We start from the raw sequence: 18,961 nt of genomic DNA, 5'->3' as shown, positions 1-18,961 counted from the left end.
CAACTAGAAGAAAATTGGTAAGAATACAGAAAATCTGAACAATACTGTTAATTCCCTTGACTTAATTGACATTTGTAGGACATTTAGCTACAACTGTAAATTCTTTAGAAGTGCACATAGAATGTTTACCAAGATAGACCATATGCTAAGCCATAAAGCAAGTCTCTATACATTTAAAAATAATAACGTCTTATAGAGTATATTCTTTTACTACAACAGGATTAAATTAGAAACGAGTAACCATAAGATGCATCTAGAAAAGCCTAAATATTTGGAAATTAAACATTACACTAGTAAATAATTCATGGGCCAAAGAAGAAATCACAAGGAAAATTAGAAATTACTTTAAAGCCAATGATCATAGAAATACAATGTATCAAAATTTGTGGGATACAACTAAAGCAGTTTTGTAGGGAAATTTATAAACAGTGTAAAGAAGAAATGACCTAGGTTTTCATCTAGATACTGAAAAAAATGTGAGCAAATGAAACTCACAGAAAACAGACCAACAGAAATAATAAAGATGAGAAGAGAGAGCAAAGAAATAGGTGAGATAAAGGGAAAAATTAAGGAAGTCAAAATTTGAGTCTTTGAAAATATTAATAAAATTGTTTAGCCCCTAGCAGGATTGATTACAAAGAGAGAGAGAATAAAACTCACTGAAGTCAGAAATAAAATAGGCCATGACCATATAGATATGGTAAATATTAAAAGGTAACAAAGAAATGTCATGGACAATTTTATACCAATAAATTTGAAACTTAGAAGAAATGGGCAAATTTCTTTGAAAACCTAGCTCTCTAAAACTGACACAAGATGAGGTAGAAAATCTGAAGAGACATATATCAGGGAAATTGAATTTGTTCAAAAATTTTCTAGAGAAAAACCCAGATCTGGGAAGTTCTCACTGGTGAGTTCTAACAAACACTTCAGGAAGAGGTAATAGCAGTCTTCCACAAACAAATTCTTTCAAAAAATAGAAGAGGAAGAACAATTCCCAACTAGTTTTTGCTACCAAATCTTGATAAAGATATTGCAGGAAAAAAAAATTACAGACCAGTATCTCTTATAAATATAGATATAAAACCCTTAACAAAATATTAGTAAATATAATCTAGCAATATATTAAAACCATGTTACATTGAATAAGTGAGGTTTTAGAAATGTAAGGCTGTTTTAAGAAACCAACAGAGTAATTTACTATATCAAGTAATAAAAAAGAAAAATCATTAAATTAGCTCAAAGGTTGCAGAAAAAGCATTTGATGAAATAAAATGCTTATTTTTGTTTTGTTTTGTTTTGTTTTGAGTAAAAGTAGATTTATTTAGAGAGATGTATACGAGGGTGGGGGGTTTGGTTAAGGTAAAGGTAGATACACACTCCATAGACAGAGTGCAGGCCTTCTTGGAAGGCAAGAGAGAGGGTCACTGCGAGGTGCGGTGTTGATAGTTTTTATATGCTAACAAGTGAGAATAACTCGAACTGCTTTGAGGAATGGGTGAGGACTCTCAGGAATTGGGCCACTGCCCTCTCTTTGACCTTTCATGGTTAGCTTCAGAGCTGTCATGGCGCTTGTGGGTGTGTCATTCACCATACTAGTACATTATAATGTATATAATAAAGCTCAAGGTCCATTGGAGGTCAAATCTCCTGCCATCTTGGGCCTCCAGGTCTCCTGGGAGTTGACTTTTCCACCATCTTGGTGCTAATTACTGTGAAACCCTTATTCTTGATAAAAATTTTCAACAAACTTGGAATAAAAGGAGACCTTATCAGTCTAAGACAGAATATCTACAAAATATCTAAAGCTCACATCATACTTAATGATGAAAGACTGAGTCCTTTCTCATTAATATCAAAAACAGTGTCTGCTCTTACCACCCCTTTCAACATTGTATTGGAGGTTCTAGCTAGTCCATTAAGCCAAGAAAAAAAAAATAGTTATATTGATTGTAAAAGAATATGGAAAACTGATTCTTCTTAAGTGATGTGATTGTCTACATTGAACATTCTGAGGTTTCTACAAAGTCACTAGTATGCTGGTAAGTGAACTAGCAACATTCATAAAAATATGATAACTTAGACTTAATCAAAATCTGAAAGACCTGTTTATCAAATGGTATAATTAAGAAAATAAATAGGCAAGGTACAAGGAAGGTGAAAAAACTGATAAAAACATTTTTTTTGACAAACTACATATATGAAGAACTCTTAAAACTCAACACTGAAAGACAAATATTCCAATTCAAAATGGGCAAAGGACAACAGCAAATAATTTGATTTAAAAATGGGCAAAGAGACTTGAATAAATATTTCTACAAATGAAATATATTAATGGCGAATAGGTACATGAAAAAATGTTCAACATCACTAATGATTAGGGAAAAGCAAATCAGAACTACAGTGAGATGTCACTTTATATCCATTAGGTTGGGTACTATTAAAAAAAAAAGAACATAACGAATTATGGTTAAATTACGGAGAAATTGAAATCCTTAACACTGTTGGTGGGATGTCAAATGGTGCTGTTGCTATGAAAAGTAGTCTGGTGGTTACTCAAAAAATTAAAAATAGAATTAGTATATAATCCAGTAATTACACTTATGGGACTATACCTAAAGAATTGAAAGCAGAGTCTGAAAGAGATATGTGTACCCCAATGTTGATAGCAGCATTATCACAATAGGTGAAAGGTGGAAGCAACTCAGCGTTCATTGACTGATGAGTGAACAATGTGTAGTATACACATACAATGGAATGTTACTCAGCCTTAAGAAAGACGAAAATTCTAATATATTGCTACAGCATGGATAAACCTTGAGCACATAAGCTAAGTGAAATAAGGCAGTTACAAAAAGACAAATATTATGTTATTCTACTTATATGAGGTACCTAGAGTAGTCAGATTCATAGGCTAATGAATGATGGTTGCCAGGCATGGTGGGGAGGAGAGTGGGGAGTTGTTGTTTAATAGGTATGGAGTTTCAGTTTTATGAGATAAAGCATTCTGGGGATTGGTTGCATAGCCATATAAAAGAATTGTATGGTTTAAAAGGATTACGATGGTAAATTTTACGTTATGGGCATTTTACCATAATAAATATAAAGTGGGCAAAAGACTTGAATAGATACTTCACAAAGGACATATTACTGATGACTAATTAGCTCATGAAAAAATATTCAACAGTATTAGTTGTAAGAAATTAAAATAAAATCACAATGGGCTATCACTACACCCCTAAGCAGGACTAGCCACATAATTCGCAAGGCTCAGTGCAAAATGCAAGGTGGGGTACATAGTTCAAATAATAGTAAAAATTTCAAGATGGGCTGGAAACCAATTCCAGGGCACTGTATGACTACACAGGGCTCAAACCTATGAAACTGGGCTCTGCCTAAAAGGATGACTGAAATTGAAAAGACCATTAACACCAAATGTTAGTGAGGATATGGATTAACCAGAACTCTCATACATTGCTATTAGGAGTGTAAAATACTATAGTCACTTTGGAAAATGTTTGGTTATTGCTTATAAAACTAAACATAAATCTACTCTATGACCTATCAATTTTCCTAGATATTTACTTAAAAGAAATGAAAACTTGTCCACTAAAAGTCTTGTACAAGAATGTTTATAGAAGTTTTATTCATGATGATAAAAAGCTGAAAACAATTCAAATGTCCATTAATAGGAGACTAGATAAACAAATTTGTTATATTCATACAATGGAATATTACTCAGCAGTTAAGAAAAAGACTTATTGATACCTGTAGGAACATGGATGAATCTCAGACCATGCTGAGCAAAATAATTCATATATGAAGAGAATATATTTGGCATGATTCCATTTAAATGAAGTTTCAGAGTAGACAAACCAATTTATAGAAAAAGAAAGTAGAACATTGGTTGCCTCCAGAGAGTGGGGTTTAGACTGCAAAAGGACGTGAAGGAACATTCTGGGATGGTGAAAATAATCTATGTATTTTTTTTTATTGAAGTATAGCCAATTTACATTTTTAATATATATCTTGATGTTGTCAATACATGATTGTACAGACATTTGCCAAAGCTCATCAAACTGTACAGTTAAAATCATTAATTTTATTGCATGTAAATTTTATCTCGATAAAGTTGAATTCATTGGTGAAGTCTGGCCTAGAGTTTTCTTTGTGGGAAAGCTTTTAATTTCTGAAACAATTTCATCAATAGTTATAATATTATCTAGTTGTCCTATTTCTTCAAAGAAATTTTTATTGAAGTATAATTGACTTACAATATTGTATTAGCTTCATGTGTATAACATAGTGATTTGATATTTTTGTGTATTACAAAATGATCATAATAAATCTAGTTGCCATCTGTCATCATATAAAATTATTGCAATATTATTGATTATATTCCCTATGCTGTACTTGATATTCCTGTGACTTATTTATTTTATAACTGGAAGTTTGTACCTGTTGATCTCCCTCATCTGCTTCATTCATCCCCTCACCCACCTCCCCTCTGGCAGCTGCCATTTTGTTCTGTGTATCTATGTGCCTGCTTCTGTTTTGTTTTGTTGGCTCATTTGTCTTGTTTTTTAGATTCTGCGCACAAGTGAAACTATATGGTACTTGTCTTTGTCTGACTTATTTCACTTAATATAATATCCTCTAGGTCCATACATGTTGTCACAAGTGGCTAGATTTTATTCTATTTTATGGCTGAGTAATATTCTGAGTAATATATGTTATATATATATATATTTATATATGTTACATATATATATAATACACATTTATCAATTCATCTATTGATGGACATTTAGGTTGCTTCTATATCTTGACTGTTGTAAATAATGCCACAGTGAACATAGGGGTGCAATATATTTCAAATTATAATGTTTTTGTTTTCTTCAGAAAAGTACCCAGAAGTGGAATTACTCATAATATTGTAGTTCTGTTTTTAATTTTTTGAGGAACTTCCATACTGTTTTCCATAGTGGCTGTACCAATTTACATTTCTACTAAGAGTGCATTAGGGTTCCCTTTTCTCCACATCCTCATCAACACTCAGTATTTGTAGTCTTTGATGATTCTGAAGGTGTGAGGTAATACCTCATTGGGTTTTGATTTGCATTTCCTTGATGATTAATAATGTTGCCCATCTTTTCATCTTCTTGTTGGCCATCTGTATGTCTTTTTTGGAAAAATTTCTCTTCCAGTTCTCTGCCCATTTTAAAATTAAGTTGTTTGTTATTTTAATGTTGAGTTGTATGTGTTCTTTGTATATTTTTGATATTAACCCCTTATCAGATAATATCGTTTAGAAATATTTTTTCCCATTCAGTAGAGTGCTTTTTGTTTTCTTGATAGTTTCCTTCTCTGTGCAAAAGCTTGTTAGTTTGATTCCCATTTGTTTATTTTTGCTTTTATTTCCAGTGCCTGAGAAGATATATCCAAAAAAAAATCAGTGTCAAAGAGCATACTGCCTATGTTTTTTCCTGGGAATTTTAGTTTCAGGTCTTATATTTAAGTCTTTAATCCATTTTTAGTTAATTTCTATATATGGTGTGAGAAAGTAGTCCAACTTGATTCTTTTGCAGGTAGCTGTCTACTTTTCGCAATACCATTTATCGAAGAGACTGCCTTTTCCCTATTTATATTCTTGCCTCTTGCTGTAGATTGATTGATCACTTAAGTGTGACTTATTTCTGGGCTCTCTACTCTGTTCCATTGATCTGTGTGTCTGTCTTTGTGCTGGCTGTTTTGATTAATGTAGCTTTGTAGTACAGTTTGAATGAGGGAGCATGATACCTCCAACTCTGTACTTTTCCAAGATTGTTTTGGCTATCTGGGGTCTTTTGTAGTTTCATCCAAATTTTAAAATTATATTTTGTAGTTTGGTGAAAAATGCCATTGGTATTTTGATAGGGATTGCAATGAATCTGTAGATTGCCTTGGTAATGTGGTCATTTTAACAATATTAATTCTTCCAGTCCATGAGCTTGGTATATATTTCCATTCTTTTGTGTCATCTTCAGTTTCTTTCATCAATGTTTTGCAGTTTTCTGAGTACAAGTCTTGTATTTCCTTAGTTAGATGATTCCTAGGTGTTTTACTCTTTTTGATTTGATTGTAAACAGGACTGTTTTCTTAATTTCTCTTTCTGATCATTCATTGTTAGTGTTTTAGAAATGTAACAGATTTCTGTATGTTAACTGTGTATCCTGTTATTTCTTCAGTTTTAGTAAATAATATTTTGGGGGAGTTTTGCCTAGTTCATCTACATTTTCTATAGTTTAAAAATTGTAGCATTTATAGTAATGTCCTCTTTTCAATCCTGATGTTGGTTATTTATGCCTTTTGTTGTTCTTGATCAAACTTACCAAGTGTTAATCAATTTTGGAAGTTTTTAAAAAACACAGCTTTTAGCTTTTTTGATCTTCTCTGTAGGGTGCTTGTTTTTATTTCATTAATTTCTCTTCTTTATTATTTCCTCCTAATTTTATTGTTTTTTTCTTTATGTTCTTTTTCTAATTTGAGATGAATTCTTTGATCATTAATTTTCAGTCTTTCTAATGTACACATTTTAAGGCTATACATTTCACTCTAAGCTTTGTTGTAGTTGTATATCATAGGTTTAAATATATAATGAATTAGTATTGCTAGGTTCAGTACCCTCCTGTATTTCTCAATTTCTAAGCTTAAGGATATGTTACGTTTTTGTTACGGATTTCAAACATAATTGCATTGTAATTAGAGAACACACTCTGGCATAACTTCAGTACTCTGAAACTTTTTGGCACTTGCTTAATGGCCCAATATACAGTCACTTTTTATAAACATTCCTCATGTATCTGAAAATAATATGTATTCTACAGTTGTTGGGTGAAGTGTTCCATTTGGTCAAGATTAAAGTTCTATTTAAACTTCTGCATCTTTATTGATTCTGTATGTTTACTGATTTTTTTTTATTTTATTACTTGACTGAGACTGATGTGTTAAATAATCTCACGTGATGATTGTGGATTTCTATTCTTCATTGCAGTTCTGTCAGTTTTTCTTTTAATGCCTCATTATTAGGTGCATATTATTTATAATACATGCAATTTTTACTATACAATGTGAAACTTTATATGTATACTTAATATATATTCTTCTATATCTATATATAGTAGAACTTCTTTTTTTAATAATAAAGATCCCTCTTTATCTATGTAGTAGTGTTTTCTTGCCTTAGAGAATAATTCTTCTATACAAATTTTCTTCTTAGTGTTTAGTGTATGCATAGTATTTTTAAAAATCTGTTTACTGTTATGCTTTCTGTATCTTTGTGTTTTAATTTTGTCTCTTATAAACAACAAATAGCTGGAGTTCATAATTTTATACACTCTGACAATTTTGTCCTTTTTACTAGTACATTTTAGCCTCATAATACATAATCTTTGTATTTCATATCTAACTTATATGCTATCATACTCTTATTATTGTCACATATTTTAATGAAGTTTTTTGTAAGTGTTTTGTAGTATCCAGGAAGAAGGAGAGAATAGAGTGAATTGGGAAGAGGCAATAAATGCTAAGAATATTTAGAATTGATGAAGTACATGAATTCATAGGTGTATGAATATGTCCAAACTCATCACACTGTGTACATTAAATATGTGTAGTTTTTTTTGTATTTAAGTTATACCTCAACAAAGCTTTTTTAAAATGCCTTTTCTTTGAATCACATGGGTGTTCTGTCCGAGTGGAATGGTCACTTATTGTAATAAAACAGCAAACTGAAACTAAATAATTTAAATATTGTTGAGAAATTCATTAAAAATAAAAATGCGGCTTCTTTTAAAATATTACTTGTCAAGACTACGTATTTTAGGGGAAAAGATAGATTTTGTGAAAGCACATCTCATTATATGATAAATGTAAGGGAAATGATCCAACCATAATACTCATGAATAAATCATCTTTTAAGATTCAGAATATAGAATATTTTCAGGTAATCCGTACCATTTACTAATGTTCATGCTATTTTCTTTAATCAAAGGTCAGTAAATTAGAGTTAGAACTAGAAGGTGCCAAACAAAAATTTAAAGAAATGACTGACAGCTATCAAAAAGAAATTGAGGCCAAAAAGCTATCAGAAGAAAATCTTTCGGGAGAGGTAGGAAAAACTAAATGTGTCTGAGAATTTGTTATACTAAAATCTGATATTTGTATGTTACCATTTTAAGAGAAAAGTATTAATTCTTAATTTTAAAATTATGATTCTTTAGAAGATTTATTAAGTTTATATTAGGGATAATTAGTTTTTTAAATAGAAGCTATTTAAAAGTATCCTTGTTATTTTAAGTATTTGAGTAGTATATAATTATTTTGGAAAGATTAAATGATCTTTACAGTGTTATACTGTCATCTCACTTGATAGAATACCCTAACTAAAATAAACCAAAACAGTAATGCATTTTCTACTTGGCTTTCCTGATTTCCTATGTTTGATTTTTTGCATATTAATTTTTTGCATATTAAGTTTAGTGTTTAAGTTAAATTTGTTTTTTGTACATTAACTAAAAAATACTTTAAATTTATTTAATAGGTTGAGAAAGCAAAAGTAATAGCTGATGAAGCAGTAAAATTACAGAAAGAAATCGATATGCGATGTCATCATAAAATAGCTGAAATGGTAGCACTTATGGAAAAACATAAGGTAATTTTTTTCCTTTTGTGTAATGAAAATTATTAATTGGAGCCATATTTATGCATGAAATGGTAAAATATAGCATTCTGATTTGTCTGAGAAAATTATTGCCTGTGCAACATGACTAATTATATATAGCTGGAATATCCTTTATCTCTTATTTCTCCAAATCTTAACCACACAAAGCTGAGCTTAGGTGTCACTTGCTTGAAAAATCTCTCCTTATCATATTGAATGGATAGAAGTAATCACTCTTTTTTTTTGAATTTTCATAGTAGTCTCTTACAACATTTTCTAACTTATAGTTATTTAAGTACATATCTAGGATATATGAATCATTAATATTTGTATCCTCTATCTGTGTCTAACACATACTAGGCTAAACAGTAATAAATAGGTGAAAAAATTTAATGCTTGTTGTATTTGTGAGTGTGCTCTGTTTTTTTCTGTTTATATGTATTTTTATTGAAGTATAGTCGGAAGAATATTTTATAATTGTTGTTTGTTGTTTTAAAGTAATTATTCTGTTAGGGAATTAATAAGTGGGTTAGATTATTTCTAAGACAGTTATCTATCTTTTATTGGCTTTATTGTTAGAATTAAATAATGTAATTGAAAAAACTTAAAAATATGTTCAAATATATATTACTGAGTTCATTAACATCATTTTCTACAAATATTAAATGCATAAGGATACCAGTCTTACTAAACATAATCTTTTGGGTTCTAATATACCTAAAATGGTTTCTCTTTTTAATATAGCACCAATATGATAAGATTGTTGAAGAAAGAGATTCAGAATTAGGACTTTATAAGAGCAAAGAACAAGAACAGTCATCAATGAAAGCATCTTTGGTGAGAACAAATAGGAATAGGATTTTCATGTCAACATGGCTGGTAGTGAAGAATAATAAATAAAACCATAATTTTTGAGCTATAGAATCAAATAATCATAGATCTGAAAGGGATGTTATAAGTGTCTTATAGGTAGGTAGTTTTCCATTCTATTTTTGAAACAGTAGAGGGAACTTTTTTTTTCAAATGGAAAGTAATAAATTCCAGTCACAAATAAATTTTGGGCACTGATCTAGATTGGGAAAGGAGGGGTGGGATAGATTGGAGAGGGTGAGGAGGTGAGATATAAATAATGTTAAATATTTCTTTAGAGCAAACTAAAATTTGTCTAAATGGAATCTTTAGTATGTTCATCTAGCAGCCTTCACATGAGTAAGTTTTTTAAGTGTATTTATTTTGCGATTGAATTTATTTCCCGGTAAAACTAAATTTTTTGGAAACAGTAGTTTACACTTTCATTGTCTTGAGAAATATATGGATGCGTTTACAAACTTCATGTTTCTTTTTCTTTAGGAGACGGAACTATCCAATCTCAAAAATGAACTTTGGTCTGTTAAGAAACAACTTAAAATAGAAAGAGAAGAAAAAGTAGGTTTTGTGGCATTTTAGATAAAGTAATGTTAAGTTTTAGGTGTAACTTTAAGTTTTTATAAACATGTCATATTAGAAAATAATAGGGTAAATTTCAGTAGGGATAAAAAAATATAATTTTCCCCATTACCTTTTTTTTAGAACTATTTAGCATATTCCCTTGTTTGAATATGAAACACATATAAATATAGGTATGCTTTAAGAGTAAAGTGCTTTTATATATAAGTATTTGAGAAATATTGTTTCATGTATTATTAAGTGCTTATATATTTGGGTGTGTTTTTTAGCTATTGGTCACATTTCAGAAAAAATTAATGTCATATTTGTATAGTGTTTTGGAATTTGCAAAGTGATTGACTCACATCTTAAAGTGAAAAATACTATTTTTTTCTTTTTCTATGACAGCTCACTGCTGAGTACCCTACTTATCTAATTTAATTCTTACAACAGTGCTATAAGCAATACTTATTGTTATCTCCGATTTTCCAGAGGTTAGGTTATTTATTAAAGATCACTTAATAAAAAAGTAGAATGGCCTAGAGTTCAAATCTAGTTCTATTTTGCATGATTCCAAATCCTGTTCCCTTAATCACTCTGCAACATATCTAGAGAACATTCGCTTTCAATTTCAAACCTCTGTGCATTTGTTTACTTGGTTTCCTGCATTTAATTCCTTTCTTCCCCTATGGAAAATCTCACATATCTTTCATCTTGCAAAGATGAGCCGACTGTATATATTCTCATAGCGCTTTTGTTCCTGCATTGAAATAGTTAATGTCACTCTGTGTCCCATTATATCTGAAGCTCCTCAAGGGCTAGGATTATGTCTTATTTATCTTTGTCTTTCCTTTACTTGAGCATAGTGCTTTGAAGATCTTCTGTTTTTAATAAATGTTTGTCAAAGAAATGACTGAGTGACTTTCACTTCGCCCTGCAATAACATATATACTTACCTTTATCCTGTTTCAGTAAAAGAGGACTAGTACTTCCTGTATTAAACTATTCCTGATGTTCCATTTTTTCAGTTTTATTAAGGTATAATTGACAGCACTGTGTAAGTTCAAGATGTATAGCATAATGATTTGACTTACATATAAAATGATTACTGTAATAAATTTAGTTAACATTCATCATCTCATGTAGATTAAAAAAAAAGTTTTTTCCTTGTGATGAGAACTCTTAGGATTTACTTTCTTTATAGCATTCAAATATATCATACAGTAGTGCTAACTATCGTAATCGATTTTACATTATATCCCTACTACATACTTGTCTTATAACCGGAAGTTTGTATGGTTTGCCTATTTTCATCCAGTTTTCCATCTCCCCAACCACTGCCTCTGGTAACTACAAATTTGATCCCCTTTTCTGTGAATTTATTTGTGTTTTGTTTTTTCAGATTCCACATATAAATGATACCATGAAGTGAGATATCATGTAGTATTTGTCTTTCTCTGAATTATTTCACTTAGCATAATACTGTCAGAGTCCATCCATGTTGTCACAAATGGAAGGATTTCCTTCTTTTTATGGTTGAATAACATTCTAATACACACACACACACACACACACACACACATACACACCACTTTCTTTATCCATTCATTTATCAGTGAGTGGACACTTAGATTGTTTCCATGTTTTAGCTATTGTGAATAATGCTACTTGGAGGTGTAGGTATCTCTTCAACATTGTGTTTCATTTCCTTTGGATGTAGTCTCAGAAGTAGAATGGCTGGTTCATATGATAGTTCTATTTTTTAATTTTTTAAAAAGAATTTTCCTGCTGTTCTCCATAGTGGCTGAACCAATTTACATTCCTACCAACAGTGCACAAGAGATCTTTTTTCTCCATATCCTCACCAGCATTTATCTCATCTTATTTGATAATAGCCATTCTAACAGTGTGAGGTAATAATATCTCATTGTGGTTTTGGCTTGCAGTTCCCTGATGATTAGTAATGGGTTGGACACTTTTTCATGTGCTTGTTGGCCATTCATATATCTTCTTTGGAAAAATGTCTGTTCAGGTTCTTTGAATTGTATGAGTTCTTTACACTTTTTTTTTATATTAACCCCTTATCAGATATATGGTTTGCAAATATTTGGCAGTGTTGTGCATAGTTGGGAAAGCTAGGTGCTCACTCTCATGTTCTCACTTTCCCCCATGGGAAAAATTGCTGGCTGAGAGAGTCTCTCTTGGCACTGTGCTCTATTGTCTTAGGAGAGGGGATGACATGGGTAAAATGAAACTGTTCCTCTTATCTTCGAACTTCCACAAAGGTACTCTCACCTGTGGATGATTGTCAAAATCTGTGTTCTTCATGGGAACGGTGGTAAAAACGCCTATTGTGTCATTTTGCTGAACTCACGGGCTCCTTTTTCCTAATGAAAGCATTTAGTACTATAAATTTCTCTCTCAGTACTGCTTTGGCTGTGTCCCGTATGTTTTTATATGTTGTGTTTTGTTTTCATTCAGTTCTTATAGTTTTATATTTCTTTGAGACTTTTTTGACCCATGATTATTTAGAAGTTTGTTTTAAAATTTCCATGTGTTCAAAGATTTTCCTGTTGTCTTTCTGTTACTGATTTCTAGTTTGATTTCATTAAGATCAGAAAACAGTCTTTATGATTTCTGTATTGGTCTGTGGGCTGCTGTAACAAAAAATACCATCAATTGAATGGCTTACACAACAAATATTATTTCTTACAGCTCTAGAGGCTGCAAGTCTGAGATCACAGTGGCAGCATGGTAAGGTTCTAGTCAGGGCCCATTTCCTGGCTGTAGATAGTTGCCTTCTTGCTCTGTCCTTACATGACTGAAAGAGAGCTTTGGTTTCTTCATCTCCTTGTAAGGACACTAATCCCATTGTGAGAACTTCATCTCCATGACCCATCCAAATCCAATTATCATCTCCAAATACTGCACCACATTGGGGATTAAGGCCTTGATATGTGAATTTTGGAGGAATACAAACATCCAGTCCATAGAAATTTTATGCTTTTAAATTTGTTGAGGTTTGTTTTATGGCCCAGGATACGGTCTATCTTGGTAAATGATCTATAGATGCTTGAAAGAAATATTTTTTATGCTGTTGTTGTTGGAGTGTACTGTAAACATCAATTACATTTAATGAATTGGTTGTGTTGTTTAGATTTTGTATATTTTTGCTGACTTTCTGCATGGTAATTGTTAGTAGCTGAAAAGGGTTTGTTAAAGTCCCCAAATTTGTCTGTTTCTCTACTCAGCTCTGTAAGTTTTTAAAAACAGTTTCATTGATATATAATTTGTGTACTTTACAATCACCCATTTAAATTGTACAACTCAATGGTTTTTAACATATTGACAGTTGTGCAACTATCACTGCTATGTAGTTTTAGAATATCTGTATCAACCCCCCATCAGCCATTATACCTGCCCCCTTTCCACTGTCAACAAATTCACTAGCTCTGGTCAATCACTAATCTACTTTCTGTCTCTGTTAGGTTTACCTGTTTTGGATATTTCACTTAAATAGAATCATATAATATATGGTCTTGTGACTGGCTTCTTTCACTTCACTTAATGTCTTCAAGGTCCATTCCATTTTATTGCTGAATAATACTCTATTACATGGATATACTATGTTCTAGTTATCCATTCATCTTGATGGAAATTTGGATTGTTTCCATTTTGACTATTATGAGGAATGCTGTTAAGAATATTTGTATACAAGTTTTGTGAGCATGTATGTTTTCATTTTTCTTAATTATGTATGTAGGTCTAGAATTGCTGGGTAATGTGTCTCTATGTTTCATATTTTAAGCTACTACTCAACTGTTTACTACCATTTTGGATTCCCACTAGCATTGCATGAAGATCTCAGTTTTTCCGCATCCTCACCAACACTTGTCTTTTTTTGAATTATAGTCATCCGAGTGGGTGTGGAATGGTATATCATTGTTTTGATTTGCATTTCTTTAATGGCTAATGATGTTAATCATTTTTTCATGTGCTACTGGCTGTTTGTATATATTTTTGGAGAAATGTCTGTTTAGATACTTTGCTATTTTAAAATTAGGTTATTATTGTTGTTACTATTTTTTTAGTATTGAGTTTTAAGAATTCTTTATATATTCTAGTTATAAGTTCCTTATCTATGATTTTCAAATATTTTCTCCTGTTCTTTGAATTGTCTTTTCATTTTCTTGGTGGTATCATTTATAGCATAATCTTTAATTTTGATGAACTTCGGTTTGTCTATATGCTCTTTATCAGTTTGAGAAAGTTCTCTTCTGTTCCTAATTTGTTGAGAGTTTTTATCATGAAAAGGTGTTGAATTTTGTTGAATGATTTTTCTGTGTCTATTGAGGTGATCATATGGTTTTATTTTTTATTCTGTTAGGTGAAGTATTAATTGATTTTCAGATGTTAAATTAATCTTACATTCTTGGGAGAAATCCTCCTTGGTCATGCCATATAATCTTTGTATTCTGCTAGATTTGGTTTGCTAGTTTTTTGTTGAGGATTTTTTTGCATCCATATTGCTCTGTAGTTTTCTTGTGCTTAGGCTTCACATCTTTTCATCAATTTAGTGTGAAGCCCTGGAGCCCATGTGTCTGAGAGGAGAAGCTATGTTTATTTATTCATTTTTGTCATTTTCCCAATCTCTCTTCCAAGCTGTATTTCCTCACTCACTAAATTTTATGAGGAAAAAGGTAAGAATATCATGATTTGATATCTATTTACAGGGTAATGAGAAGGGGGCCCACGGATGAGGACAAAATTCACATGGTTTCTCAATAAATCTCTTATTTTTGTGTTTTCTACTCCTTCAGGGGAATCTTTTCTTCTTTCTTAAAATTTTGTCTTTTGATTTTATTTCTAGTATGTCCTATTTATTGACAAGAATAATTAATTCTATATGGATATGATCGTTGTGCTTTCTTTGTCCAGACTGGAGAGACCAAAATGATAAGAGTTAGTCACTTTTCCTACATTTTCTAGGCCTTTTTTTCCTGGACTGTCTACTTATCCTCTCAAATCTCTTCTTACCGAAGTTAGGCATAATAGTGATAATTATTCTCATTATTATATGTGTTCCCTTTCACCAATACCATATAAGTGGTGGTTAGGTTAGGAGCCACATTGAGATAAATCAGCACAACTGTACTCTGTCTTTCATGCCGAACCTACTAGGATCAGAGATTACGGCCTGATAATGACATGTTTCTGTTCAATTTGTTTTTGCCAGTTCTTAACTACTTTCCTTTCCTCCCTCCCTTCATACTTTTTGTTAGTTTAGAGAGAGGAGGATTTTTATAATGTAGCTTTTACTCTTCCACCTTTAACAAGAAGTTTGATCTACTATATCAGTTATTTTTTGACCTCTACTTTAACTTTGTTATATATTTTTTTCTGTTTGATCAATCATGAGCTGAAAGAAAGAGTTAAGGGTTCTATTACTGTTATATTGAACCTCTTGAATTCTCAGCCAGTTTTGCTTTGTGTGTTTTGATGAATACTATTCATTGTGTAAAAGTTTATACTAATTAATTGTTCCTTGGAAACTGTATGCTTTATCTTTGTCCTTTTTGCTTTGCAATCAGCCTTGCCTGAAATTTATGTTGTAACCCTAATTTTCTTTTTGTACTTATTTGTATTATACGTTTTTGTCCATTTCTTACTAACTTTGATTGAGTCTCTAATCTGGGAGTCTTTTTCTTTAATAGCTTACCTTTCCTGGTAGTATTTTTTGATACGATATATATTTTTTAAATTATTCTTGCATTTCTCGAATGAACTTCATTTGGTCATGAAATATTTTTTTAATGTGATGCTAGATTCTGTTTCCTAATATTTTTATTTTGTACCCTCATGTTGATATTCGTAAGATACAATGGTTGTAGTTTTATTTTTTTTAATCATGGTAAAAATATATACCATCATTAAATTTACCATCATCTTAACACTTTTTTTAAGTGTTCAGTTTAGTAGTTTTAAGCATATACATGATGTTCTATAGTAGATCTGTAGAACTTTTTAATCTTGCAAAACGGAAACTCTATTATGTCTATTGAACACTAATTCCTTTTCCCTTCTTTGTAAACACTTTTTTCTCTGTTTCTATGATTTTAACTGCTTTAGATACTTCTTATGAGTAGAACTATACAGTATTTGTCTTTCTGTGACTAGATTATTTCAATCAGGATAATGTCTTCAAGGTTCATCCATATTGTAGCATGTGACTGAATTTTCTTTTTTTAAAAGCTACATAATATTTCTTTGTATATATGTATACCACATTTTCTTTATGCATTCATCTGTGATGGACATTTGAGTTGCTTCCACCTCTTGGCTATTGTTATTAATGTTATAAGGAACATAGGTGTGCCAATATCTCTTAGAGATCCTGCTTCGGATTCTTTTGGCTTTTTACATGAGAGTGGGATTCCTGAATCATATGGTAAATTTATTACTAAATTTTTGAAGAACCACCATACTGTTTTTCATAACCGTAGCATTTTACATTCCCACTAGTAATGTGCAAGTGTTCCAATTTCTCTGCATCCTTGCCAGCACTTGTTATTTTCTATTATTTTGATAATGGTCATCCTAATGAATGTGAAGTGATAGCTCACTGTAGTTTTGATTTGCATTTTTCTTATAATTAGTGATGGTGGGCATCTTTTCATTTGCTTGTTGGCCATTTGTATATCCTCTTTGGAGAACTGTCTATTCAGATAATTTGCCCATTTTTAAATTGAGTTATTTGTTTTTTTGGTTGAGTTGTAGAAGTTCCTTATGTATTGTGGATATAAACCTTATCAATATGATACATATTTTAATCATGTTTTGTAATCTTATTTTACATTACATATTATTTATTTTATTATCTTTTTCTCTAAATTGTGTGTGTCTTTGGTTGATCTGGAAGATGTGTATCATCTTTTTAATTATTTTACTGGTTACCTTTATATTTTTAAACAATATATCTAATACTTTCTCCTACTACCTCTTCTTCCACATATACAGTTTTGATATTTTATTATTTTACATTGTCAAGATTAATAAAATTCTGTAACCATAATTCCAATATTTAAGTTGAGCTTTATATTTACATAAATTCAGCTCACCTTTTTATATGAAATTCAGCTCATCTTTTATATCTTTTTCATTGTTTTCAATTTTGTTCCTAGCCAAAATGCCAATCCCAGTTTTGAACTATTTTGCATACCCATTGGTATGAAGAAATTGTTACCATATGAAAGTCTTAGCTTCCACTTAAAATAGGTTGGTTTTGTGAGACTGTGTTAAATCACCTTTCCTACATCTTTCATGGCTTGATCTCTAACTCAGTGAGATGTGTTATTTTGTATATTTGTTTACATTCTTGATATAGAAAGAGAGTTTTAAAGTTTTCCATTTGGTTTTTCCAAATATAAAAATCTCTCACTCTTTAGTCAGAATCAATATGGGGATTATGCCTCTTATTGAGTTTATCTGTTCAACTGAATACTCAGGATCTAAAGAAATAACCACAGAATGGGTTTATGGTACCATGGGCTCACCATGAAGTGGACTTGGAGTAAATGATATTTATCACCTGATCCCAATACATCTGTGCTCAAACTAGTGCAAATAGTAACATTATGGTTTAAAAAATTGGTGTTAGCTCATTGTCAATGTCCAATTACCCATAAATCTTAGTATTTCTTTCAGTGCACATGGTAGTAGGAAGGGTGCAGTATATCTTTGTGATGTGATTGCAAAATCCTTCCACAAGAGTACCAGGCTTCCTATTAATTTAAAGGATTCTAAGTTTGTAAATTTTTTCAGGTATGAAATTTAGTCACAGGGACTGTCATCCTCTACTTCTGTAACTCAAGTCAATCCTCTCTTTGCCAGACCATATTAGAAGCATTTTTTAAGATACTCAGATTAAATAGGGAACTTGGTGGACTGCCCGTTATTTTGGTCTTAGGGAACTCATGATCAATGAGACACTGTCAAAGACACATCTTTCTAATTCACTCTCTGGAAACACTTGGTATATCAGAGCAGATTGTAGTAAGATCTCTAGACCAGCAAAAGTCAGAGTTTTAGAAAAAATGCAGTTGTAGAAGGTGCCTTCTCCTTTCTGTCCTCTAGAAGCCAAGATACATATTTTGAGGGTCAGTGTAATTTTGTTAGTTTAGAGGCTATACTTTATCCTTTCATGATGAAGAGTATTCTCTGACTAGGAGCAACACTTTGGGAGAGAGACCATGGTGTGGTGTACATAAGGCATTCAGTGAGTACAGGTATTGGCATAGGCATCATGGACAGGCAAGGCAAGTTTGCCTGAAGTTCTACACATTGAAACTTTCCCTTCCATGAGAACTTTAAGGCTCCTTGCGGCTGTAACAATTCTGTTTTCCAAATGACTGTTATATTAAAGGCATTGCACATATTCTTTTCCCTAGGCCAGGGTTAATTTTTCTTTTTTCCTACTGAATACACACACCCTAATATACAGCGAAATGTATTATTTCCTGGAGCACTAGAGAAATGATGTGTTATTTCCTAAGTATTTTGTACTTTTTTAAATTTTCTTTTTATCCTTCATCACTTTTTATCTTATGTTGAAAATTCATTATTCAGTGTCCAACTGAAATGCTTTTCTCAATATAAAGAGAAAAAGTGGATTCTGCCTCTAAAGACTCATAATATTTTGAATCTCTTTGCAGCTCTTTACAGTTAGTTACTTGTGTATATCCTTTACTTTATGATCTGATTCATCCACTTCATTTTACAAATGAGAAAGCTGAGATTCAGAGCTTTTAAAGGACCTTCCTCAGTGTTCTTTAGATA

At 31.4% G+C, this 18,961-nt stretch overlaps 1 protein-coding gene across 4 annotated transcripts in view; it reads left to right on the top strand.

The window, feature by feature from the left end:
• Positions 1-18,961, top strand: part of SYCP1 (synaptonemal complex protein 1) — a 104,117-nt gene that overhangs the window by 62,674 nt on the left and 22,482 nt on the right. For all 4 annotated transcript variants that reach the window (XM_072967953.1, XM_072967954.1, XM_072967956.1 and 1 more), the window contains exons 25-28: positions 8,033-8,149; positions 8,582-8,692; positions 9,446-9,538; positions 10,052-10,126. In XM_072967953.1, the coding sequence (XP_072824054.1) occupies positions 8,033-8,149; positions 8,582-8,692; positions 9,446-9,538; positions 10,052-10,126 (396 nt within the window). The remainder of the gene's footprint in view (positions 1-8,032; positions 8,150-8,581; positions 8,693-9,445; positions 9,539-10,051; positions 10,127-18,961) is intronic.

Source organism: Vicugna pacos, chromosome 9 (genome assembly GCF_048564905.1).
Source record: "Vicugna pacos chromosome 9, VicPac4, whole genome shotgun sequence".
NCBI lineage: Eukaryota > Metazoa > Chordata > Mammalia > Artiodactyla > Camelidae > Vicugna > Vicugna pacos.
Note: the sequence above shows the minus strand (reverse complement) of the source record. Positions and strands in the feature narration are given on the sequence as shown.